This window comes from Netta rufina, assembly GCF_964035555.1.
Source record: "Netta rufina genome assembly, chromosome: 1".
Taxonomy (NCBI): domain Eukaryota; kingdom Metazoa; phylum Chordata; class Aves; order Anseriformes; family Anatidae; genus Netta; species Netta rufina.
In genome coordinates, this window is record NC_140123.1 from 98,356,959 (window position 1) to 98,383,929 (window position 26,971).

The window sequence follows — 26,971 nt, forward strand, 5'->3', positions numbered from 1 at the left end:
GAAAGACAATTCTGTTTTGTCATTAAAAAAAATCCCCTGATTTAAAAGTCTATCCTTTACACACAGTCTCTAGCATCGCACTGGGTAAGTTTGTTTTTGAAAGGAGATCTAACAAGCACTATGAACTGTCATGCCCTTACAAGATGGAATAAGCAGTACTTAGGTGCATCTTCATGGAAAATAGCAATGCATTTACCCTATTTATCAGAAAAAAAAAAAAGAAAAAAAAAAAGAAAAAAAAAGATTGTGAGGTGGTAGGTAAAAGCTGCAGCTTTCTTTACAGCAGCCAACCATTTTGAAAGATGCTAGCTCATATTCATGCCTTCATTACTCCAGCAGAAATGGAGACACCACCACCTGCATCACTAGGAATCCCTGACTGAATGGAAGGAGCAACACGTCCTTTATAGCTAAGCAGTCGGGAAAATACCCTAATGATTAGCTGCTCATTCGATCTAAAATTTACAAGGGGAGAGAGGACTTTGCTTTTTAAGCTTTCATCTCCCACACACCCGTAGAATATTAACGTATTTGGAGTTTATGTATTATGGGCATCAAAGAAAAATAACACAATTGACAGTAACACAATTCCTGTCAAAAACAGCGTAGGGAAACAAACAACGTTTTGTGTTTGCGTAAACATTTTTATTATGGGGATAGCTTCTCAGTACGGACAGGGCACGGGGCACATCAAAGGACGCGCTACCAGCACGACTTATCCCTTCACGAGAATAAGCCATAGCGGCAGAAAGCCTTTTATGCCCGCTGTCAGCACTGGCGTTGCAGTGTACACATCAGACTGCTACGCAGCGGTAGCTCCTCGTGCACGGTAGATGAACACAGCCCAGCCACCGGCCGCCGCCACCACACACCTCGGCCGCCAGGGCCCGGAAGTGACGGGCGCTTCACCTGCTGGGCGGGGCGCGCGGGGCGGGGCGGTGCCCGCCCGGGGGGACTCGCGGGGCCGGAGCCGTTGGTGGCGGTTGCCCGCCCGCTCGCGCCGCGCCATGGAGCCGCCGCTCGCGCCGCCGCCGCCGTCGTTGACGGTGCTGCTGCTGCTGGCACTCGCCCTGCTCGGCTCCGCCGGTGGGCGCCGGGACGGGACGGGACGCGACGGGGCGGGACGGGCGGGCAGGTGGCGGGGAGGGAACCGGCAGGGAACGGAGGGGAAGGGCAGGGAAGGGAATGGAATGGAGGGGAAGGGAAAAGAAAGAGGGGAAAAGAGGGGAAAGGGCGCTCCTGGGCTGAGGGAAGGGGCGGTGGCCGCGGTCCTCGTGGCGATGCCGGTGCCGGTGTCCCGGCTTCTCCCCCGTGGCTCCGGGGCGGTGGCCGAGGCTCGGAGCCCTGCGGCAGGCGGCGCCGGGCTTTGTTCGCCGCCAGCCGGCGGGGGGCTGCCGCGCTTCGGCTCCCTCCTCCACCTCGCCGCGTGAAGGCGACCTGCGGGCTTCGATTTTTTTTTTTTTTTTTTTGGTCGCTCCTCTCCTTATTGTATTGATCTTGCTTATTTATTTATTTATTTTTTAATTAATCTTTAACGTGGTGGCGGTAGGGTGTGTGTGCGAGGCTGCCGGGAACGGGCGCAGCAGCTCGGTGCTGGGGAGGGAACTCGCCCCGCCGGGGGAATGGGAGCGAAAAGGAGCGCTTTTAATCAAATTTGATCAGAAATCCGAGAGAAATCGGCGCCCAGCGCCTCCCCCGACCCTGCATCCAGCCGCGAAGTTGGTCTTGGCGTGGCAGGGTGGAAGGGGCCGGGTGGCTCGTCGAGCCCTCGCTGCCCAATTGTTGTGGACTCAGTGAGGGTGGTGAGGGTGGTTGGAAGCTCTGGTGGAAAGTTGAGGGAATTCGAAGTGGGAGAAAGCCCTCTGCATTACACGTAAACCCGAATTCATTTGATTTTCTTACTGGGAGAGAACAAAGGGGTGGATGTTGTCAAACAACAGCAACAAAAGCATGCCTGGCCTGTTTGAAACAAAAAAGTAGGCAAACGCTTGGCTAGGTGGCTGGCATGAACTCGGTTGAACTGCGTGCAATGTCAACGCTTCCTTCAAGTGACTTCGAAAAACATGTTGTGTTCTGCCTAGAGGTGGCCCGAATTTATGTGAAACTGCGGAAGGTGACAGAACACCTGAGGAGGTTAAGGTCTACAGCAGAGCACGCATCAGCACTGGCAGGAGGACAGATTCTGTTTCCTGTTGAAATGCTAATGCCGTGTTGATGTCATGGGGGAAATTACTCATGGGATCAAAATTCTGCCTGTTTAACAGAATGATGGGCTCTAATCTCATGCGTAAAGAGATATCGGTAGTTCTGCATTAACTCGCTTTCTCTAAGCAGAAGTTGTGCGTGAACTATGAATCACAAGTATTTAGTGTCTGGGTTAGTGATTAAGGTTTGTACTGAAACACTTCATGTAACAAAAGCTGGGGAAAAAAGATTGTCTCGAGCACAATTATTGCATATGCTGTAAATGAGCTGGATCCCTGCTAAGATATCAAATGTTACAATGCTATAAAACTAGAGATAATTGTTATATGATGAAATGCAAAACCAGAACCAGATTTCATGCCCCAGCTTTACTGAAGTGTTACAGGTGTCTTCAAACTTCACTGTGAAACTGGATGACTTCCTAAAGTAATATATTCATAGTGTGTTTTGATTAGGAATATTTTTGCATGGTTATTTGGATGACTAGCCTGAATGATGCACAGATTTCATAGTCCTCTAAAAGAAACAAACAAAAAAAAATAGTTCATCATTGGAGCTGATCAGGGATTCCTTGTGTTTTGTTTTTTTTTCTCTATTAAATAGAATTAATATTTCTGTCAGTGGTCCAGATGCACGGTGTTTCCTTTGAGGAAACAGAGAGCAGTAAGTTGCCTTTCTCTGTATGGACCAAAGTTAGAAGAAGCCATTTGTGTGCTGTTGTGTGAAAGCTGCTGGCAGTGGAGCATGGTCTAGCTGCTCAAGTCCTTGCTTGAGTTTGTGGTAGCGGAGTAATTTATTGTGGTACTTCAGGGCTTCTACTGAAAGTTGTATTTTTTTTTTTTTCCCCTCCTTTCCTGTAAGTCTAACTTTCCTTGTTTCCACCTTGCTAATAGTAAAAGACTCAAAATTACTGATTTTGTATAAACCAGGAGGCTTCTCTTGACTGTACAAAATAGACCCTCAGCAGGCAACCATGCTGTGCTATTCTGTTGAAAGAGAGAGGTGTCTGGGTGTAAGCCGTCCCTGAACCCAGCTCAGGGGTTTAATCTCTCTGCTAAGGTCAATATCTCAGTCATAAATAATCAAATTGGGAACTTCCTCTTTCCCTTGCAGGAGGGAAGGGGTTCATCCTTGAACACTGGGACACAAGGGGAGAACCGTCCTCTTCTACCCTATCGTTGTAACTAGTCCTGCATTGATTCTAGCAACTGCCTCTGTGTTACTTGGCTGTGCAACTGATAAATAACTCATGGTGGTTTCTCTTTGAGTTGGTGCTACTGCAATGTGACCACAGAACTGGTTGGGGTAGTGAAATTGAGTCTTTGGCTGTCTTGTGGTCATACAGTATGAGTTCATATTTGGATCACTTTTTGTAATTGTGAGACCTTTTCTAAAGCTATGTTGCTAATTCTTCTCTATCTAAAAATGCACTCCAAGCACTGTGGTAAGTGAAACTTGATGGCCATGTGCAAGGTCTGTTGTTACGTATTTTGGTTAAGTATGATTGGTTGCTTCAAGTAGTTGGGGGGGTTCCCAAAATGTGCAAGCTCTCTAAATTAATTTGGTAGCTGTCACCAACAAATCCTTTAGAAGGGTAATCAAAATTATATACTCTCCAGCTTCTGAATACTTTTTTAATGAGAAAATTTATATTAAACTGTTTTCCAAAGGATAATGCAGAATTTTGGTTTAAGGAGGTGGTGATTTATTACCACTGGCAGATCATTTTGTTAGGTCTTATGGTTACGCAACTGTTTTTGATGCATTCTAAGTCAGGCAGCATTTGGTGGCTGGTACACTTCGCCAAGTATGTGTAAGAGGGAACTTAAGCCTGTTCATGTTTTTATGCAGCACCAGGATCTGAATTTGACTTTTGAATTTCAATACCACAGGATCATTCCCATCCTAGTCTCTTTATTGCTAAACTGTATATGCTTGGTCAGTTGAGGAATAATTTTAACAGTTTGCAGGGTTCAAGTTCTTCTTAGCTTTTCATGTCAGTGGACAGTTAAATGATGTTCAGTTCTCCTTTCCTAGATTTCCCAAATAATAGTATTTTCAAGTCATATGAAAAACTTTAACCAGCAATAGCTGAGGTTATTGGGTTTAATTAGTTACTGTTGTGACATCAGCCTTGAGATTTGAATTACAATCAGTTTGCTTTATCTAATCTTCTGTTTATCAGAGAGTATTTTATGCATTCAGTGTGCTGCTGCAAAAATGATTATAGCTTGTCACTTTGCTCTCCTCTGGCTGCCTCCCATTGCTAGCTTCCCCTGTGTTGCATCAAGCATCAGCTGCCTGTCTGCCTGTCTTCACTTTCAGTGCTTGTCGCAGCATTCTCCAAACCAGATTCCACTTCAGCAGTGGTAGTTTTATCTCTATATAAATGACTTTTTTTTGTTTGTTTGTTTGTTTGTTTTGGCTTTCACTGCTGTTTTCCTTTTTTTTTAAAAAAAAAAAAAAGTTTCTTATGAGTACTTCTGTGTTTTGCCTTTGATTCCATTCATGCTTCAAGAAGTTCCTTGTAACCTTGTAAGCATCTTTGGACCTGTCTTTCTATTGGAGTGTTTTAAAACTCATTTGCCACAGTGACCCAGGAGATGAATACGCAACAGAGAGCTTTTTGGGACCAGTATTGATTCATAGTACTGTCTAACTAATTTCATCATTTGTTGTTGCTTGCATGTGTTCATAAGCTTTTAATGTCAGGGACTCCCTTTTTGCTCATGTTGCAACTTCTGATTCATTTCATGAAGCTTTTAGATGCTGTGTGAAACATTAAATAAATTTCAACAGTTGTGTGGCTCAGCAGCTTGTAAGAATACCTCCCCTGCCAATTACATCAATTTAGTCACTGCTGGCTAAATACACAGTTAGCTAGCTTATGCTGCCTTTTATTTAAATTCATCTTTTTACTAGTTTGCATCTGACAGGGACTGGTTATTAGAAGAGCCACTTCAGCCTGTTGTCATGGGAGTAAGTGGCAGTGAAGCTAACCTCTTTCAGTAGGAGCTGGATCATAGCAAACCCTTCATCCTTGCTGGTAATTTTATTTACTGCACAAGTGTCTTAGTTGTGTGGGTGAATGGGTCTGAATTGAGAATCCTTACATTACCTTTTATCTTTTTTTTTTTTTTTTTTTTTTAAACCAGTTAAGGTTGTCTGATTTGGAACAAGAAAGAGTTGTGCCAACAATCTGTCCTGCTACAGGGCAGTAATGAGTACCAGGAAGATGGCGGAAGAAGACTAATTGTGTGTGATCAGTGTTCTCCCACGTGAGAAAAATATGTAACCCTGGTCTGGAGAGCTTTTTTGGGGAGTCTGACTACATTGCTAAATCAGGCAATTGGTCAGTTGTATGGCTAGATGTTACCTCAAGGATTACTTTTGCATCCCATTTCAAGTGGTAGCTGGCATTCTTCTGGCTCCACAGTGAGCGTCTTCAGGGAGGTTTAAAGTCAGAAAAACATTAAATTTTTGTAAGGTTTTATAAGGTTGTACTGTTTACCTGTTCTGTTTCTGGATCCAACTCAGTGGGATCACTAGTCTTAGTTGTAAGCAAAGGATCAGCTGTAACCTCAAACTCGTGTGGGTGAAGGGTAAAAAGTTGTTTCTGGATGTCATGTACTTGTTGGATTGGGTATTTTAAAACTGCAGTGTGATAGACAAGTGGGATCTGCAGCTCTGGTGGCTGTAGGCTGCAGCCAGTCCTGAGCTGTTCAGCAGTGACATGATTTCCTTTAGCTGCTTTTGAGAAGCATCTGAAGTGCTCAATGGTCACAAGTTTAGCAGTTCTGCTTGCTGCTACCTTTTTTTTTTATTTTGTGATGTAGCACATAGAGTTGTATCTTTCATGCCCTGCAGCTAAAACCTACATTTGGCATGTTGAAAGATGATTAATCAACAAGAAATATTTGGGGTGTGTGTAGGAAAAAGGATGAAAACTTATTAAATTCACAGCTGTTTTAACTAGTGTGGAGTGATATTGTATAGGTAGTTGAAATTTCATATATCTACAGATCCTGCATTTTCTGTTTTTTCCTTCTAGATGTATTAACCACTTAAGCTATGAGGAATGTTCCCTCTCAGTTAAGACCTGTAAAATAATGCATATGTATACATATAATGACTCATTAACTTTCTGTCTATTTAGGGTGGATATTCTAGTTCTTTGAATATGTTCCTTTCTGGCTATTTCTTGTAGTGGGGAGGAGGGAGGCAAAAACAAGCAGCTACTCTAAAACACCACCACAACAACAAAGACAACTCACAAAGCAACAAAAATATACTACTGAATAAAATAACTTTCAATCTTGATGTAAAACTTGCATGTGCTATGAAAAAACGTGGCTCACTAGCTCGGAAGAGCCCAAACCCCTTTACTCAAGTGAAAGTAATATGGCTGCTCAGTTAAGTGCTTGATTGTACTTAAACTCCCTAATGCATTGACTGACAGATGTGCCTAATGCTTTCACACTGCAAAAGGACTGCTTCATTCATCTTCCTTTTAAATGCCATCAAATTGGCAGGAAAAAAATAAAATGAACCATGTGACTTGATTGCTTAGTGGCTGTATAACCCTTCAGTATCAGTTGGGTAGCTGGAAAACATGTGACTCATAGGGCTGAAAGCACAAACCAGCTGCTGCAGTTGGTGTGGACTGGTAGAGGAGAGGCAAGGTTTTGTATGGATAAGAAAGGAGTGTCAGGATTTGTTTTTTCTTGTTTTGTTTTTGAAAAAAATCTCTGTAATGGTTGGACACCATTTCTTTTTACTCTTCTAAATGCTATGTCACGATGGTTCCTTAATGCCACTTAAGTGCAGTGTGAAGGTATAGCTTCACATTACACCTAGGTGTGTTACAGATACGATGTGGTTACATCTGGTGTGACTGCACGTGTCCATCTAGGTTGTTGCTGCTTCAGTGGTGGTTTTGGGTTCCTTCTTCCTCTCCTACTGTCAGAGTCAGTGCTGTGCAGCTGATGATTGAATTCACTCAGCTGGTACAACAGAGGATTTTTGGAGTGTATTATTTTCTTACTGGATGAGTTCATTCAGCCAAGTCACTCTGTGGCTGTGCAGCATGGGGATGAGCCCTGCTGCTTACTCTGAGAGCTGGCAGCAGCTTGGCTGGTGTAGGTGTAACGCAAAATTTCTCTATGGGGTGGGGCGTCATGGCAGTGTAAGAAAATCCTTTCCGAGGCTACAGCAGCCTCTCAGCTTTTCTGTGTCTGGCTTTGCGCTACTGAAACTTGTGCTTTTTTGCATGAAGTGTTTTACTGGCATAAAGGGAGGTGACAGTCAGAACTGAGGATGAGAAGGCAGGACCTCAGTAAGTCCGAAGTCATCTGGTTGCCTTTTCCTAAATACTTGAGGTTGAGCAAAGTTGTACGTGACCATTTGAACGTGACCAAGCATTAAAACTCAGAATTCATAGTGGTCTACAGATGTTGGGCTAAACAGTATCCCCATGCTTAAAATTAATCTTAATCCTAATTTTTATTATAATAGCCCTTCCCTTTTTATGTGTGGCTGCCCACCCGCCCCATCCCCCAAGCATATCCTTTACTTCAGTAATGAGATACGAACTCTCCCGCTCCCAACTTGATAAGTACGTCCCTCTTAAGTAAGGTCATCTGCTGCTGTAGTTGCTAGGATACTTGGCTAATGACTTTGGGTTTAGCAACAGGAATAGCTTCAAGAATGTGCTGAGCAAGTTAGGAGCACAAGGACAGTTGGAAAAAGAAAGGAACATGGGGTAGAATCAAATGGGATATCAAGGGAAGAAGTGAAACTTGAGGGAGACAAGTAAAAGATCAGTAAAGCTTTAGCCCATGCTTTTTAAGATTTCCTTTGTTGCATAGCTATTCCAGTTGATTTCAGTGAATTGCAGTTGGGAATGAAATAAAAATCATGTTATGTATTTACAGGATTAGGGCTGTTTGTAGTTCTGTTTGAGTCTTAGAGCTTAAAAAAAAAATCAGTAGATTGGGAGAAAGAATAACTTCTGAAGTTACTGTGCAGTATGCTTTAAACTGGGGCTCGAGTATGCAACTATACATGAATTAGAGCAACTTATTTGTTTGATCCTGCCACAGAACTCTTCTATTGCAAGTAACGTCCAGACTGAAAGAGAATATTTTTGTCTTCAGAAAGGCAGTATGCTTAGCCTGTTTCCTGTTGGTTTTACTGCAGTTTTTCTTCCTTTCCATTGTGTAACTTGACAGAGGATTTGTGGATTCAGGTGAACTCAGGTAGAAATTCAGTAACTTAATGGTTATTGTTGAATAGATTTATTTTGTCAGATTTCTTAGCCTAGGCTAATGCAGGATTGCTTCAGTTTCTGTTCAGAGCAGATACCTTTAAGATGGTGTTTGTGGAATTCTGAAGCAGAATCAGTGTTTTTGAGATGTTCTGCAGAAATCAGGAGCTTCGGCTGGCAACACTCCTCCATTTCTGGAACTGGTCAGATTTTAGGTTCTGTGCTACTGAAAACCATGTTTCTATGAGTCTGGGGATTGGATAGTAAAAAGGAAAATAAGGCTGATTCTTAATAGCAGAGTCCTCTTTAATATGGAAGCAGATAAGAAGTCAGAAATAAGCAGGGAGAAAGTAAATCCATGATGTCACCCTGGTTATTTTGAGAGTAAGCGTAACTGAAGATTTTGCATGGTAAGTGTGCCTCCAGTAAGTGGTGTTCCCAACCCAGGCTGCTCAGATGAAGTGAAGTTTGGAAAGACAAACCCACTGTTTGGAGACCCAGCAGGGGTGTAGTTGATTGTCCAGGTGATAGAATTTGCCAGGATCATTCTGACATGGATTTTTTCCCATGTTGTGCTTTAAGTGCTCCTGCTGTTTCATCAGCTTTCTCTTTGTAGTTTATGGCAGAAACTTCCTCTGTGCTGATAAACAGCTTCAGTTTGTGTACGGCATGTCCCAAAAGCTTACCCAGACCACATCTCTGGGAGTTTGATCTCTCAGCTTCATCCTGCTACTGGTGAGGCAGCTGAGATGAAATGTGAAAGAGGAAGGTTTAACATTGTGCCTCTACTAATGCTATCTACCTAAAATTCAATCTCTTTTTCAGAAATTGTTTTGTGGATTTATTTTCCTGAACTACTATATTGAGTCTGGGACTAAATAGGCTAGGAAGGAGGAAACAGTGTTTGGAGTGAAGACTGGAAGCCAAATCTCAACTTTTTCTGGGCTAGTGCTTTTATTTTGAGATGTTTACTTTCTCTGGCTCCATAAGCTTTGGATCTTTTCTGCATAGTAGAAGTGCTTCAATAAGTTGTGTCACTCTGGTTATCTTGTGGAGTGTTCACCTAGGAGATCAGAGGTGCAGGTGTGAACATCTGTTCAAATGTTGAGTCTGCTGTCTTCAGGGATTAACAAGTGTTCAGCATGGTGGATTTAGGCTAGTAGGCAGGCAGGTTTTTACCTTCTCTCTAATCTTTTTTGATAGAGCCTTTTTGAGGTTTAAGTAAAGGCATAGTTTGTTAATGTTGATAACTTTAGAAATACTAGGTTGAAGTGTTGGATGTTTTTGCTAAGATGGTGTGGTGGTGGGTTTTTTATTTTCTACTTACTATGAACTGTGGTTTATTTTTGAAATCTGTACTGTAGCATTGTACAATAGCCACAGTTAGCATCAAACACTGCTCTGTAGAACATATTAAATATTAACTTTTTAAAACAGGCTGGATAGTACTTTCTTTGTTAGAAAAGCTTTACAGTTTGTTTTTACCAACGGTTCATTGACTGCTTGCTTGTTTCTGTCCCTCCTCTCTTATTCCTCTTAGCTAAGATGAGGTTGCTGTACTGGTTCTTCAGTGACTAAGAGTCTGACTAGAAAAGTTGAGAAGATGTGTATTGAGCTAATAGGGATTTTGGATTCTGTTCTGAAACATCTCATGAGAATCTGTGTATGTGACTGTAAAATAGAATTTTAGAGTTTTATTCACGTCAGAATTATCCAAATCTCTTGAATTTCCCTTCTAAAGGGAAGACCACTGTTTCTTTGTGTGTCCTTCAATTAAATTGCATTTTTTTTCTTGCCATTGGTTCTATAATGCTTACTAAGCTTAAAAAAGTCTCTTTGGTGGCCTTTCTTCCGTGTTGTTCTAAGTCATGTCTTTGTAAAAACAGTGAAGTTGAGAAAATAAATCTGACTAGAGCTGGTTGAAAAATGAGAATTGACTCTCTTCCCTTCATTTTCTGTTTACCCCCAAGTTGATCAGCCTGATTTTTCTGAATCCTGGTAAAACTTCCTCAGAAACTAAGGCAAGGTTAACCCTGTCTTTCAGACCTCATTATGACTAAGGGACGTGATGTTCTCAGGATTTTGCAATGCGTTGAGGCTTGCCAGAAGTTCTAGGGTTTAAGATGTGGAAAGGTAGACACAACAAATCCTCATAGCACACCTGGCCCGAGCTCCTGAAAGTTTTGACTTTAATGGACTGATACGCTTTCTGTTTGAGGCAAGATGCTGGGAGATTGTGAGAACCCAGACCTAAAGCTAGGCTTTGTGGCCTTTGGGGATCCCACTGGTAAAACTAGGATTCAGTTTGCGGTGTGGTCAGTTATGATACTGTGGGGGAAAAAACCCTAAGCAAGTTCTGCAGGTTGTGGCCCTGCTGGCTTTGCTGATGCGGTTTGGATGGTGGGTGCTGTAAAATCACTAAAATTAGTAATATCAAAATCACTAAAAATGAATAATATCAAATGTTCTTTTCACTTTATTTTTGCTAAGGAAACTTTTATTCCAGTTATTCTGTTAGAAGCACCCTGCCTTGCAGAGATGTTAATTGTCATCACTTGAAGACACTGACTCTTTGTGTAGTCAGGAAGCAGAAGATTGTGAGATGGTGACTTATGGGGATTTGCGCCATGAGGAAGGCTTACAGTGTTTGTGTCAGACTGTGCCAGTAAGCAGTGGGAAACTCACTCTGTTAGGTACTAGTTGGTAAGGACATCGGTGTAAGTTGACTTTCCAAGTTTTATGGTGTTTTATTTCAGAAATGCAGTTTTGTCAAGGTGGATGTGGGGAAAAAGGGGCAGTTGGGGAATTTTGCTTTATACTATTAGAGCTAACTGAAAATAAGAGACTCACTACGGTTGAGAGGCATAATCAGAAGTAATATGAGTGGGGATTTGATTCTCAAGACTGAAGTCTGTCAGGCAGAAAGATCTGATCACAACTATGCAGGCAAACATCATCTATAAACTATACTTTGAAAGAGTCTCTTAAGTGAATTTTGTAGCTTGCATTTCTGATTGATACTTATGAAGACCTCATTCTGTGAGGAAACCTTCATGCATTTACAGACATTTCCTGTTTACAAGCTGCTATTGGCAAATCATAAAGTTTGTGGAGAGCCTGCTAGTATAGGTGAAGTACCATGCAAATGTAGAATGTATATTGATCAACTACGATTTTAAGTGCAGCAAGATACGTGAGCTCAGATCTTATTCCATGGAGAAGTCGTCTGTGCTTCTTTGCAGTTGCGCTCTGTAGCAGTTGCTATTTCAGACATTGGTTTTAACCTGGTGGCAGTCTTGCCTTCATGGTGTAGCTCTGCTACTCCTGTCCTCTCTGTGTATTTCTGTTGCCTTACCTTCCGTGCCAGCTGATGGCTTTTCTAACCTTACCTGTTTAGGAAGGGATTGTGTTCAGTGGGTTATTCAACACTGCCCTAAGATAGTGCTATCTGATTGCCAGAAATGTTTTGGTCAAGCTAAAATTTACACTTCAGATTGTGTAAGCAAGCAGCCCAGAATTCCAGTGTATGCTGAACTCTTCACATTTTTCATCTAAAAATATTTATTATTTCTGCATTTAGTATTTAACGAAAATTTGTCTTCTGCTACTTGTGTTGGAATGGAGAATGCACTGTTCCATTTGTTGTGTTTGCTGTTTTGAAAACTTTTAAATGATACTAAAAATCAGTTTCCATTAAGTTTCATCAAATACACCATTTTTCCTAGATTAAAAATTTAATAATGTACTTTGCTAAACTGTGTTCCACCTGAGTGCTATTTGATGGTATGTCCAAGTACTCAGGAGGAGTTTCCACAGTTTCCTGAAAAACGGTATCCTGTTTTGCACTCCTTTAGAAATAATGTGAAAAACTTGTTCAGTCAGTGACTTGCGGTAGGGTCAATTTCTCAGAGGAAAACTAAATAATTCCACATTGAGAACCTTTAAATCTAAATGCTCAGAACCAAGATGTGTATTGACCTCTTACATTTCTCTGAAACTTTTATAAGGGATAATACTAACTATTCTGTATCAAGGAATGGTACTTGTCTCTTCTTACCCATTCACAAAGGCTCATTCTTCTGACTATCCCTGTTGAATTTGAAATGTTTTTTTTTTTTTCCTTGAAAAAGTATTTGGGAATGATATATGTTTGGACCCAATTGCATTTCTATATTGATAGTTTTCAGTTTTTTTTTTTTTTTTTTTTTTTTTTTTTTTTTTTTTTTTGTGGGGTGGGGGAAGAATCTGTTACATGCTCCTGAGTCTATTCTTCACAGTGATTTGTTAGCTGTAATTAAAAATCAGACAAGTTCATGCTAAGCACCTTTGAATAAGTGGGATAGCTAACTTGAGAAATCACCATCTTTCTGGTATGTTCAAAATAGTCTGAAAAGTCTGAAACTTGATCCATAAAACTCCACTAACCAAAACAATTTAGGTTAGAAATTAGGAGACGTTTCTTTTCAGAAAGAGCAGTCAAGCATTGGAATGGGTTTCCCAGGGAAGTGGTGGAGTCTCTATCCCTGGGGGTGTTTAAGGAAAGGCTGGACCTGGTGCACATGGACATAGTTTAGCGGGTGACATTGGTAGTAGGGCAATGGTTGGACCAGATGATCTTGAAAGTTTTTTCCATCGTTAATGATTCTATGAAATACAGATCTTCACTCAGTCTGTTATATAATGTTGTACTATCACTTAAATGCCACAGATGATCCTCTTATGTTTTGAGGAGTACACTAGGGGAGTGAACAGAAATTTAATCTTTCTGATTTGAGTGGAAACCGGAGGAGGTGAGGTTTGGGGAAAGCTTGGAGACAACGCCATCTGATCACTGTGGGCATTAGCTTCATATAGGTCTTTAATGCAGTTAACTGAATTGTTTGCATCGAGAGTGACCTCAGTCATCTAACCTTCTGCTCCAAGCAGAATCAACAGTGAGTACTTCAATCTTGCCTTATGTTGGCTGTCACTAAAACAAATGCCCTGACTTCCTTTTTGGTTCTTTACAGCTCATGTGCTAGTAGAAGCTTTTCTGGCCAATCCTGCAGCCAATTCACTCACAGGATGCTTCTCCACAAGCTTTTCTTCCTTCATCCCCAGCACTCCCACCTCCTTTTCCTTTGCTCCCAGTTCTGTGGTCAGTTTTGACTTATTTCAGGTTGTCTTCGTTAATAGCATGAGTAGGCAATGGTAATAGTTTAAACAAACAACAAAACTACTACTAGTAGTAATAATGCAATGATAATAGTCCAAGAGTCATGGAAGGTAAGCAATCTCTTAGCACTCCTGCTCTAGCTAAACCTTCTTTGCCAGCATACATGTATCTGGCAGCAGATGGGGGTCTGTTCTGCAGAAGGGGATTTCCAGCTAGTATTAACTGCCACTCCCTTCTAGTGCTAATGCTTGATTCAAGCCCAGCTGGCTCTGTCATCTCCTTTCAACTAAGATGCTTGCTGCTTCTGCTTGTCAGTTTAACATTGATGAAACAAACAATGGACAGAGTGGAAAATATCTTTATCTATAAGTGTTCATAGGATCATAAGACCATAGAATGGTTTGGGTTGAAAGGGACCTTAAAAGGCCATACAGTTCCAGCCCCCCTGCCATGGGCAGGGACACCTCCCATTAGACCAGGTTGCCCGAAGCCCCATCCAGCCTGGCCTTGAACACCTCCAGGGATGGGACATCCGTAGCTTCTCTTGGCAACCTGTTCCAGTGCCTTACCACCCTCTGAGTAAAGAATTTCTTCCTTATATCTATTGTAGACCCCCTTTAGGTACTGTAAGGCTGCTATGAGCTATCCCCAGAACCTTCTTTTCTCCAGACTGAACAACCCCAGCTCTCTCAGTCTGTTAGGAGGTTCTCCAAAACCTTGATCAACTTTTTATGGCCCTCCTCTGGACTTGATCTAATAGGTCCATGTCCTTGTGCTGTGGTACAGTCTGTTTCCAGAGTTCAGCTGGAGCTTATCCGCTATATGGAAAAGTGCAAGTTAAATAGTAACTTGAGCTAGTGCGAGAGTGCAAGTTAGAGCTTATGTGCACTGTTTGTAGTAATTTTTATTATGTCTGAGGCTATAATTCTACAGATGCACCAAAACAATCTTAATCTTGCTGGACAATCTTCTTGTGACCTTTTATCTGCTGCTGTAGTGGTAACATCCAAGTGACTACGTCATAGCCACAATGGACAGCAGCCTCAACATACAAAAATAACTCTGAAAACCTGAACATGATAGCCAGCAAGGTGGACAAAACAGTGGGTGTAAAAATGCCAAACCTATTTCCATAACAAGTCAATGGAGATTTCTACTTCTTGATTGTGATGTATGTTCCCATACACTTAAGGAGGGAAGCCTATACCCTTTGTAAAATAAAGGGAATCTTGCTTCAGACCTTTGAGCAAGTCTGTTTGGGTCACTGTGGATTATTTTATGGGGTTGAAGTGGGGAAATTCCGTTCAGAAACATGTTTTCTGTAGTCACCCATACGGATAAAGATTATATAGCCTTTTTTGAGAAGTAAGTCTGGTAGAAAGGACAAACAGATCTGAAAACTCCCTGAGGTTTTTGGAAGGGATGCATTTGTCCATTCCTCCTAGATAAACCAGTCCTTATAACTCATCACAAAGTAACTTGTCTTGATCTAACCCACAGTCCTGGTTGGCTTTGTCACCATTTCATGCTCTCATTTTATCAATGAGTGAGTAGCTTGTGACTTTTTTTTATTCATTCCAAATGTGTCATTGGAAATATTCTGTATTTTCTGTTTTCAATAACTTCAAAATTTTCAGCAGCAGCCTTTTCATTTATTAGCTTCAAATGGGACTCAAATTGAACAAAAAGACCTTTCAAACAAAGATGCAATTGCCTATGGGATACAATTCCAAACTAAGACTACCCAGCTTTGCATTGTGTTCAGTAACATACTGCACAGGATTTCTTAAGCAGCAATGAAAGTTTGAAATGATTTTTAATAATAATTTGAAGTGATCTTAAAAGTTGATTTCTATACAGGAACAAACAGTATATAATGGATTTGCAAAAGGAATTGGTGTAAATTTACTTTTTTCTTAAATGAACATGTGAACTCCAAAAAAGCTGGGCTTTCATTGTGTCGAGATAAGTTTCTAAGGCTTTAGCTGTTTGGGTAACTTATGCATTTTGGTTGTACAGGGACTGGTTTTAGGCATTCTGTTCTGGGAAGAATATAGTAATGTCTAAGAGAACATTTGCTGTGGAACTGTGAAGTGATTTTTAAAACATAGTATTTTTTTATAGGTCTAACGAGAAGCCTGAGTATAACTCCAGCTGACCAATCAATGTTTGAAAAAGCTGAAGGAGAAAAAGTTACATTACCATGTACTTTTGTACTCTCGGATGAGGATGAAGGCCCACTAGATATTGAGTGGGTCTTGATACCAACAGATAATCAAAAGAAGGAACAAATAGTAAGTAGAGACTTTTCTGCACGGTTCTAATTAAATTATTAAAGTAAATCAATATATGAATTTTGGTAGTGACTTTTTTGACTTTGTTAAAATTTTCAAGGTGGGATGCTTGTGGTCTTAAATAACTTTAAAACACCAGTCATATGAAATGTAGTGGAAGTTTTGGAATAATGAGAATGTTATGATATTTTGTACTTAATTTAATAACTAAAGAACTTCAAAAATGCTTCAGAGTACAGAAAACTCTGTTGTGTATGTGTATTATTTTCCTGATCAAAAATTTGAGAATTTTGTGTTATGTGTTAACTCTGTTAGTTATTAAGGCTGTCACTTCTTTTGAAGCCTTATCGATGACTTCTTTTTAATGGAGATTTTACAGAATGAAGATTTGAGGAATTTTAAACGGTTTTCTTTAAGCCAAAAATCAATGCTGATGTCTTCTTAGTTGGGCAGGTGTTGAGTTGGAGCATTCATTAGAACATTGTATGAGGTGTTATTTTGAAAACGGAGGTACTTGTTGTAGAATCACAGAATGGCTTGTGTTGGAGGGGACCTTCAAGATCATCTAATTTCCCACCACACCACATAGGAAAGGATGCCACCCACTAGATCAGGTTGTCCAAGGCCCCATCCAGTCGGCCTTGAACACCTCCAGGGATGGGGCATCCACAACTTCTTTGGGCAACCTCTTCCACTGCCTCGCTACCCTTACATTAAAGAATTTCTTCCTAATGTCTAATCTAAATCTAATCTTTTGGTGTATGACCATTCCCCCTTGTCCTATCCTTACCTACCTGAGTGAAGAGTCCTTCTCCATCCTTTAAGTACTGAAAAGCCACAATGAGGTCTCCTCTTTCTCTCTTTGGGATGTGGCTTAGTGGGTGATATTGGTGGTAGGGGACGGTTGGAGCAGATGATCTTGGAGGTCTCTTCCAACCTTATGATACTGTGTTTTTCCCAGCAGCCATATCTTCTCCAGGCTGAACATACCCACTTCTATCAGCCTTTCTTGATGGAGAGGTTCTCCAGCCTTCATAGCATCTTTGTGATCATCTGTCATGCTTATTTTAAACAGTAGAAAGGAACTGCTAGGGATCTGAAGATAACATTTTTTTCAAGTGCTTACATGCCAAGTAGATTTCTGAATCATATTTATTCTTTTATAGATAATTATGTATGCTGTAGACAGAATTTATAATCATTATTATGCTGCTATGACTGGGCGGATGCAGTTTACCAGTGCCGATCCCAAATCTGGTGATGGTTCGTTGGATATCCTGAATTTAAAGTCATCAGATACTGGCACATATCAGTGCAAAGTGAAGAAAGCTCCTGGAGTTCAAAGCCAAAAAATACAGTTGACTGTACTTGGTAAGCAAATTTTTTTCTTGAATTTGCAGTGACATTTTTGTGCTTATGCCATTTTATATTTGATATATAAAATGAAAACCTACACAGGGCAAAGTCATCCTAAACATATCATCCCTTATTGAGACTTCAGTGTGGGCACAGACATTGTTCTGGTTTTGGGGGAAGGGGCAAAGGGAGTAATATTCTGAATAACGAGAACTTAAAAAGAAAAGTCTAAATCTGGCTTGTATTTCATACAAAATCTCTCCATGCTTGCAAAGGCTTTGTTTCACAAACTTTCTTTAGCAAAATGGTCTGACCTATATAACTAGCATTTTTGATTGTGACCTATTAATTCAATAATACTTTATTTATTAGTAAAGCCGGCAAGAACTAAATGTTCCATTGAAGGATCACAGGAGATCGGAAAGGATGTTACGTTGAAATGTGCATCACAAGAAGGATCTCCACTTTTGTCTTATGACTGGAGAAGAGTATCTGGCACACAGGAACTTCCTGCCACATCCACGCTGAGTACTGTCAAACTTTAATTTTTCAGAATTATAAATAATAAAGATTATATTTGTATTTTTGACATATTTTGACTTGTTAGCATCTCATGCATAATTTTAGTATAGAGCAGTCTATAGAAGTGTCACTTCTGTCCTTTCACTGGGTAGTAAAATTGACATTTAAATTAGCTGTTTGAAGTTGCAAAAGACTTTTACCATTAGACTGCAAAACCATGTTCATTGCTGCATGAATGCTTTAATTTCTCTTGCTTTCTGATTCTTGGCTGCTTTTCTCCTCAGATGGGCATCAGGCAAGAGTCAGAGTAGTCTAGACCAATGGTTACAGCTGCATTTGGGAAAGTGGAAATAAAAACTTGATTGTCATTAGAGATCGCACAGAAGTTCTTAATTCCTGATCAAGTAATACAGTCCTCTTAAGCAAGAAGTTCTGTGTCTTTAGGGGAAAAGTTCCTATACATAAAGGAGAAGAGAAGCTTTTCCCTCTTACATTAGCTGACATCCAGGAAAGAATTCAATGTTACAAATTTTGACTGAATTCAGTATTATTATTGTGGTGGTGTTGATTTTCTTGTGAAAGCTTCATTGTGAAAGTTTATTAGTAAAGCCAGTTAATTTGTAATTTGTGAGTTTTGACTACGTGAAAGTTATCCTGGAATATTTCTTAGAATTATAGTTCTCAGTACCAATTCTTGTCAGTCTTCGTAGTTACAAAAACTTTAATCCTTGGGGGGAGGTATGTTCACCTTGCAGTTGGAGCAGTTTAAGAATCTACTTACAGATTCTTAATTTTGATGTGGAGTGTGCATGACATATGGGACAAAGGGTATCATGATTCCATGTGTCTAAAAAGTGGATGTCTAGGGAAGAGGGAACAGGAACTTGCGTGGTTCTTCCTCATAGTGGTCTCTTATCCTCCCTTAATTTATGGTTCAGGAAGGGATTTATGGTTTCAGAGGGAGATGTGGTTCCAGTTTAGTTCATTAGAACAACCTCTGACTTACAGGAACTTCTCCAGTCTACTTACTACTTTTGTAGTCTCTTAGTATCTGTATATCTTAAGGGACAGATTGCTTAAAAAAATAACTATATCTGAAGAGCCTTATGCTGTTCTTTTTGAACTTTTGCATCCCAGTAGCGCTATTTATGTCCAATCTCTTGTTTTGACAATGAAGTTAGTCACTAATGTCTTTATCTTTACCACTCAAGACCTTAAGTTTCTGTTGTTCTGTTGTTATTCATTCTTATGCATCCCAAATTTGTCTCATGTTTTGAAAAAAAAAAAAAATTGATAGTGCTGGACAAGAATGATTTAGGAAGTATGCAAAAGTGGCATTTCATATAATGAAGCAACAGCTATTTGGGGCTTGTGACTGTAGGTTTGGGAGCATAGAACGTGCTCTCAAGGACCTCTATGCTGCCTAACTCCGGTGGGAAGAGCTAAGTATATGTGTGATTCTTTGTTACCATGATGTAATCTCTTGGCAGCTTTAGGGTTTAAGTGCTGGTGGCAAATCTATTAGCATTTTAAAAATCTCGCAAAGGTAGCTGTTAGCTTTGGAAACCTTAAGGGAAGTGTTCTTCCTGCTTTCACTCTATCAGCATAGCTAGACTTAACTGGTTGCCCACTGGAGTGCAAGGTTTACGTCAAACTTGTCTTTCATGATGAACATGAGTTCTGCAGACATCTGAGCTGGTTGTGCAGAATTGGTTTTGGTGCAGAATTGGTTTCAACATAGAGAAAAGAGTACCTCTGTGATGCAGTTAATCTCTTGTATTTTAGTATTCTACATTAAGGTGACAGAATTGGCCATTTTAAGCATCTGTTCCTTCCCATTGACAGAGCAATTTGAAGGCTTAGTATTAAAGTCAAATTTTGTGAAATAAATATCTAGTACAGTAAAAAGTCTTTTTGAAATAATAGTATTCTGTGGCATGGTAGACTTTTGGATTTTTTTATATGGTATTTTTAAGATTTCATGTATGTGCGGGAATAATAGTTCTGTAGCACTGAATAGGAAACTAAACTTTGGTAAATGGTAAACACTTGCTTTCTGTTCCTTGTAGATAGAAATACAGGCGAACTTCTCTTGAAAAATGCATCTCAAGAGTATTCTGGTGTATACAGTTGTGTTGCTTCAAACCGAGTTGGCGTAGATGAATGTTCTATTGAGCTGAATGTCACCCCTCGTAAGTGTTGACTTGTGTAGTCATATTGTGTTTTGTGTAACTGAATAACTTTGTTTCTCTAAATTCCTAAAAAGTTTCTCTAAATTCCTAAAAAGTTTGAAAACAAAACAAATGAAAAAAACTGTTATGCAACTGATGGTTGTAGCTTTAAGTCTGTACTTCCCTCCAAATACTGCCTGTTTTATGCAGGAGGCTGTAACTCTATTGTCATTCTGAATCATGGATTGAAGCATATCTGATTCAGTGATATGCTGTTAACCTGAATCATGTGGAAACATACTGTTTTTAATGTTGAGAGAAAAGAAAATGGTCATATAAGTTTGACACTTAAAAATATTGTAATTTATCTATTCTAGCTATAAATACAGCTGGTATAATTGCTGGAGCTATTGTAGGAACTCTGCTGGGTCTCTCCTTACTGGCTTTTCTCGTCTTCTGTTGCTGTAAAAAACACAGAGAGAAGAAGTATGAGAAAGAAGTACATCATGATATTAGGTAATGACATACCTAATTTCTGAGTAGTATTATTTGAAAATTAACTTTTAAATGTTTTTCTGTGAGTAAGATATTTAGTGGTAGAGATGTCTGTTTTAATTTGTTTATTGAAACACTAACAGTTTGTCTGAACTTGTTTTGAATATGTCACGTTTGTGTAATTTCAGTAAGGATCTTAAAGGCAACAAATGCTTCATTTTTTTTCAACTTAAAAAGGCTACTGTGTTAGAATAGGAAGAAACAAATGGAAAACTCATGTAAGCTCCTGCATAGTAACATTGACTGAACTCTTGTTCTGCAACTGAATTTTTCTTTTATTTCAGAGAAGATGTTCCACCTCCAAAAAGTCGCAGTTCAACAGCCCGCAGCTACATAGGCAGCAATCGTTCTTCTCTGGGCTCAATGTCTCCATCAAATATGGAAGGATATACCAAAACCCCATATAGTCAAGTCCCAAGTGAAGACTTTGAACGTACTTCTGGTCAAAACCAAACCTTTGCATCTTCAAAGGTAGCTGCACCTAATTTAAGTAGAATGGGAGCTGTCCCAGTGATGATTCCTGCACAAAGCAAAGATGGGTCCATAGTATAGAACATTAATTTAAATCCTGTTTTTAATTGTTCATTATAAGTATTAGAGAACTACGGTGTTCCATCCCTCATTTAAACAATGGCATGCAATTTTCATCGAGGAAAACAAAGTTAGTTTGAAAAGCCACCAATTCTCATCTTTAAATTTAATCTTATTAGTGTATAACGGTTGAACTATTTGCTGAAAGCACAGGAGTTCATAAATGCAAACACTGAAGGTGTTTGGACCTCTGGTAGGTTGCTGAAGAGACATTGTCTGCTAATGTGCAGCTCTGAATATGAAACAATAATACACAGTTGAAAAGTAACAAAACCATATGTAGGCCATGAAGTTCCTCAGAGTTCTTGAAATTTCATCCTCAATTTTGGACTAATAGAAGTATTTTAATTTGGCCACTGTCTGAAGTTTCTGTGGGGCTGAAATTCTGAGGATGACTTTGAATTCTGTTCAAACTCTGAGAATTTATGAAGCTCTTTAACTTTGTAATGTTTATCTGGAGTGCTTCTTGAGCTTTTATTTCAGGGGCTGCCAGTTATCTGATTGATTCAGTTAATATAATTGAATCTATTCTGAGTTTAAAATCTCAGTGACTGGAAATGTGATAGGAGACCTTGTGAGCTCTTTGAAATTTGAATTCCACTGCAATAACTAGTTTTAGTCATGTCAGGTAACATTAAGTTATCTGATGTAAGACATCCTATCAAATTGTTACTAGTGGTATCTAACATTTAAAATCTGTAGCTCAACTGTTATATTGTCACACTAAGAACAAATATGTATCTCTACAGGTCTTGAGTTATAATTGTAGCTTGCCATTTTCCAAAGCCTGCTTAGGTTCTAAGGCAGTGTTCCTACTTTTAATAAACCAATTACCTAGAAGTTTCATTGGGCTTTAATAAAGCTGTTAATTAACTGGTATTTGATATCTGTTCTCTTGCTCTCACAGTTCTTCAGAAAAATCTTCCCCACATTCATGTAAGTGGTAGTTAGCCTTAAGATGATGATACATTTTTATATGAATTTGCAAGGAATTTAAAGCTAGCTTCTCCTTGCCTGTTTAATGGCGCTAAATGTTCTTATTAATGGACATTTAGATTTTCGTCACCAAAAGCTTCATGCAGACAGAACCTAGGAGAAAATAGTTATCCAGAATTGCTGATATGAACATGTTTCAAGAGTCCATTCAAAAAAAAAAAACACCTTCCCAGTTTTGCCATCTTAAAGCATTACAGGAGTAGAACAATCCCTTATCTTAGTTTCACACCTGCTTAAGAACTTTCAAGTTTCTGATGATAGATACTACCTATCTATGGAAGCTAGTTTTAAAGTTAAGTGCAGTTTAAATCTTTTTTTTCCTTCCTTCCTATTTTCTACTCTCCTTCTCATCTTGTGCTTGGCAGTGTGTGTGTGTGGGTCCCTTCAGCTTACTCTAGCTATAGATGTTAGGCTGCCAATTATTTTGGAAAACTCTAAATGAGTATAGTATATGGCACAGAGGTTAATGGAGAAAATATCTGAAAGAGCCTGTTGAAAGATATTGGGATTGTTTGTATGTAGCAACAGTGAGATAAAAGATTTCCCCGAACTTCTAGGCTTAGTGTTTGCTTTCTTGTAGCTGCTTAAATCTGTGATAAATTATTTGGCTTACTACTAAATGTTTCCCTATCTTATAGTTATGTGCACCATTTTTGGTTGGCACTGTTAACATAGGTAACATACCCTTCATACCGCATTTAGATACTTGAATGGCTACTAAGTATTCTAGACTCTAAAGTTTTACACATTTTGGACTTTTTTAGATTGTAAACTGATACTGTTAGAGATCAGATTTTTTATCTTTCATGTGTGCCTTTTCAATAAACTTTGCCTGATTGTATCTTCAGTTTTTAATGAAATTTCTGGTGCCTAAAATTTACTGTTCAGACAGGTGCTTAGATGATGGTACAGTTTTTAAAACATGACACTGTGATCTGATTTTTTGATTCCTATGTACTATTTATACCTCTTCATGCCTATTTTTGGATGTGATTTCGGTGACTCTCTGTATTGTTCTGTATTTCAAATTGTGAGTTGCTCCTTCAATTGGTAGCTATATTGTGTTTATATTCCTGAAAACTCTTCAGTTGTACTAATGAGATGGATGATTGACTCTCACTTGTGTGGTAAATAATAGGTTTAGTAACTGTGCCAAACTCAAGCTTATGAAGAACAATAGATGAGGAGATGACATTTTGCATCCAATTACAGTGACAGAAGAGGCTTTCAAGATATTTTAATCATAAACTGGTTGTTTACCTTGCAACTAAGGCCTTCCTTAATTAAAAGGGTATGGTTATTTGGATCATAAAAACAAGCTGAGTACAAAACTAGAACTGAATCACAGACTGAGAGATAGCTAAACACCTAAGCAAACAGGCAAACCTACTAAATTTGATTCCTAGCCCTCTGTGGACCTAATGTGAGATTAGGTGTGGTTTTTGTTTGCTTCTGCTTTTTTTTCCTGTCTTGAGACCCTGTGCTTTCCGTCAGGTAAGCCCTAGGACACTCGAGAAATTTCTCACTGAAGCATGCAGAGCAGAGTTTACACATACTTAATGCTCTGTCAGATTGCACAAAACAATAAATGGACAGAATGGAAAGACAGCATGATATGCCCTCAGAGCCTCGCTGTTAGGCTTAGCAGCCTTGACAGTGTCTGTCTATTTATGTAATTGCATGGAAAATAAAAGGAATGGAATCTGACATAGTCCTTATCTGAAATAAAAAACCTCTGACTTGGGGTAAACTTTGCCTCGAGTTGCTATCATCATGCCTTTTTGAATGAATAAAACACTACTATATAAACATAATACCACTGTTATAAATTATTTCTTTAGTCACTAGATTCATAACTTACACTGGATTATGATTCTCAAAAGAGCTACTATACTTAGCAATGATTTCTAGTTGTGTAGGACATGAACTGACTAAATGCGTGAGGTGTCTGATGTTACAAATAAACCTGCTAACAGAACTTTTCTAGGAAGTAGTGGCAGCTGATATACCTGTTAGAAGGTGGCATTCTTAATGTCTCATTTTATTAAAAAAAAAAAAAAAAAAAAAAAAAAAAGAATGGGGGTGGGTGGGTGGTGATAGCATTATGTAAATACTCTAAATGAACCTGAGAAATTACTAGTTAATGTCATGACTGTAAACTTGCCTGTTGAGGACTACTATATATAGAAGAAACCCCTGAATTACAGTATGGTGTGAATAAAGTATTAGACTTGTAATACTGTAGAGGTTATGTAACATTTGTCCATACATTACAAGCCTTTTCATAATCTTCTGAAATGGATATTTAAAGATATTTGTGTGAACCTTCCTTATCTGAAAAAGAAAACTTTTGAATTATGTAGTGCACAGAAATGCCTTGTTGGAGAGGTAAAGTGACTTTTGAAGCAAATGTATAGTGCATACATCTTTATCAGCCGTGATAGTCACATTCATGTTAGGTGTATGCTTCCTGCTTGATAGTACAAGACTTCTTATTTACAAGCTTTCTCTGTAATATTGCATATTGTATATTGCTGTTTTCCATGATAGCTTTTTGGTTTTGTTCTTGACTGTGTATGTTCTGGATCACTTTAGATCTCTGTGGCAGTCTAAAGACACAATTCTATTTGTATCACTTAAACCTTGTTTTATACACTTGATGGGTGCTTTATAGAGCCCTTTGGGTGTTAGTCCTCTAGCACTGAGGCACAGCTCAAATGAAATTGGAGCAATAATATTTCCTGGAATACAAAATATTATGTTATGCTTCCCATGCACAAAACATGGACTTGAATATCGATATGAATTCCAGTATGAAGTTTTATATTCACATTTTTGGGGGAATGGTATCCTACAATACAAGTATTGTTCATGAATCTGTAAAAACAAATCCAAAATTTTAAAATGCTGTAGTTCCATGACAGACTTGTGTACTTTTTTGAAATAAAACTGTTGGAGAAAACAGTAGTCTGTCTTTATTTTAAAGCAGCACTTACATATGGCTTCAACTTTCTCTTTCTGTAACTGGAAGTGAACTAATAAATAGGCATGTGTATACCACACTGGAAATAATCATTTCTTGCTTTCCCCCCTCCCACCAATTTCTAAGTAAAAGGAAGTAAAACTTTTTATAGATATTTTAGAACATGCACTTAATATGGAAATTCTTACTGTAGATACACAGATGTAGTGATGAGTTGAAACATCTGGGCATCCTCAACAGGAATTCTGAAAAAAGAAAAAAAAAAAAGCTGGAAAGGAATTTAATTTCTGCCCTGTTTTTATTTTGGGCAGAACCAAGTATTCCTGAATCTGATAATTTTTTTAAATTTTTAAAAATTCAAACAAGAAGGCTTTTATATTTAAAGCATTTTGACAAAATATTGTTTTTTATAATGTCAACCAACTAGCTTTTTTTTTTTTTATTATTCAAAAAAAGATGACTGAGGATACCTCCCACCCCTTGACCTTGCAAACAAATTGCTTTACTGTCTTTGTAATTTTCTCAAAGACAAATGCAAGTTCTTCAGTGTCATTTTGGGCACTTTATTTTCAGGAAACAAGGCCTGGCATAGGTTTGTATTAGTGGCATGTTTTGTATGTTAATACCATAATACCATTAGAGGACTAAATTGCTTGTGTTTGTTCTTAATGTATGCATATTTTCATATGATAATGCATACTTGTGCCATACCAGATGTGTTATTTCTTTGTGTATATCTAAAATCTTTTTAATGTATTTACAGAAGCATATGAAGTGTACTAGCAGAAAATATTTTTTTTATATTTCAGATTAAAATTTGTGCTTAAATACAAAAGGATACCTAATAAAAATGAAGGCTCATATTCTTATTTTATAGAACTCTAAGAAGGTGCAGAAAGATCTCTTAAATGTTAATTTCAAGACTTCTGTCCTTTCCTAATTTGGCAATTTTCTGTTAAATAGAACTTTCAAGCTGCAGCTCTTGTGCTGCTTCTATTTAGAGGCACGTGATTTTCAATCAGAGGAGTTGATGAATGTGGGAATTCCAACAAAGCAACTAGCACTTTGCTGGTAGTGTCATAAAAGAAGAGAGGATGCTCATCATGGAGTTCTACAAAACCTTTATTGTCCTCACACACATATTAGACAACACCTTGGATAAAGTATCTTAAAAGGTCTGTCTTGCTGTTTCTCTGCTGAATTTCTTAGACATCCTGTGTACTTTGAGCTTACTGTTTTACATTTTTCTCAGAGAGGCTCTATAATTATGCTGATAGTTAATAAATTATTAGACAGAAAACACTTAATGCTGGCTACTTAGCCTTGCTTTCGTGTCTGTAAAATCCACAAAACAAAACCAAAACTATTTGTAAAGAAAATAGCTGATCAAGGAGTAAGAGTTGAATGAAATGAGCTATGAGTGTTGCCTACCTTTCCAAGTCTTAGCATATTTTAAAATTACTAAAACTACCTTTCACTTGAGGGGTAACTGTAGATGATTACCCAGTTCTGAGAGGAAATAAATGTTCTGAAAACATAAATTCTTTAAATGATCCCTATTGTTCTAAGGCAGTGTTAGCGCCACATTCCTATGTTGGTGTTCAGAGGACAAGTTTTCAGCTGTGTAGTACTGGCCAGGGTGCTTTGAAAAGCAAAGTTAATTCAGTGGCAGCAGCTACTAGTTGTTTTCTCTCTTTAGCGGATCAGCATATTCATTGAATTATTTATCAAGCTTGTACTGACTAGATGAAGGACACTTCTACCATAATATTCAGAAACATAAAAGTTTTGCAACTTTTACTAACCTTGCATTTACTAACCTTGTATGATGATAGGATTACTGGGTGGTAGGAAGGAGCTGAGTATCTTTATAAAGAG

General features: G+C 38.8%; 1 protein-coding gene across 1 annotated transcript; it reads left to right on the plus strand.

Moving 5' to 3' along the window:
* Nucleotides 1-963: 963 nt before the first annotated feature.
* On the plus strand, nucleotides 964-22,125 carry CXADR (CXADR cell adhesion molecule). Its single transcript, XM_084287975.1, has 7 exons — nucleotides 964-1,086; nucleotides 15,750-15,919; nucleotides 17,086-17,290; nucleotides 17,648-17,803; nucleotides 19,867-19,989; nucleotides 20,346-20,484; nucleotides 20,808-22,125. The coding sequence occupies exons 1-7, from the start codon at nucleotides 1,008-1,010 to the stop codon at nucleotides 21,073-21,075; spliced, it is 1,140 nt and encodes a 379-aa protein (XP_084144101.1). The 5' UTR covers nucleotides 964-1,007; the 3' UTR covers nucleotides 21,076-22,125.
* The last annotated feature ends 4,846 nt before the right edge of the window (nucleotides 22,126-26,971 follow it).

What these genes read in the sequence shown, in the direction of transcription:
- CXADR (XM_084287975.1), top strand. Translation starts at nt 1,008, where the DNA reads ATGGAGCCGCCGCTCGCGCCGCCGCCGCCGTCGTTGACGGTGCTGCTG. An exon ending in TCCTGCCACATCCACGCTGA is followed by an intron (nt 17,804 to 19,866) that starts GTACTGTCAAAC and finishes TGTTCCTTGTAG; the next exon opens with ATAGAAATACAGGCGAACTT. An exon ending in GAAGTACATCATGATATTAG is followed by an intron (nt 20,485 to 20,807) that starts GTAATGACATAC and finishes CTTTTATTTCAG; the next exon opens with AGAAGATGTTCCACCTCCAA.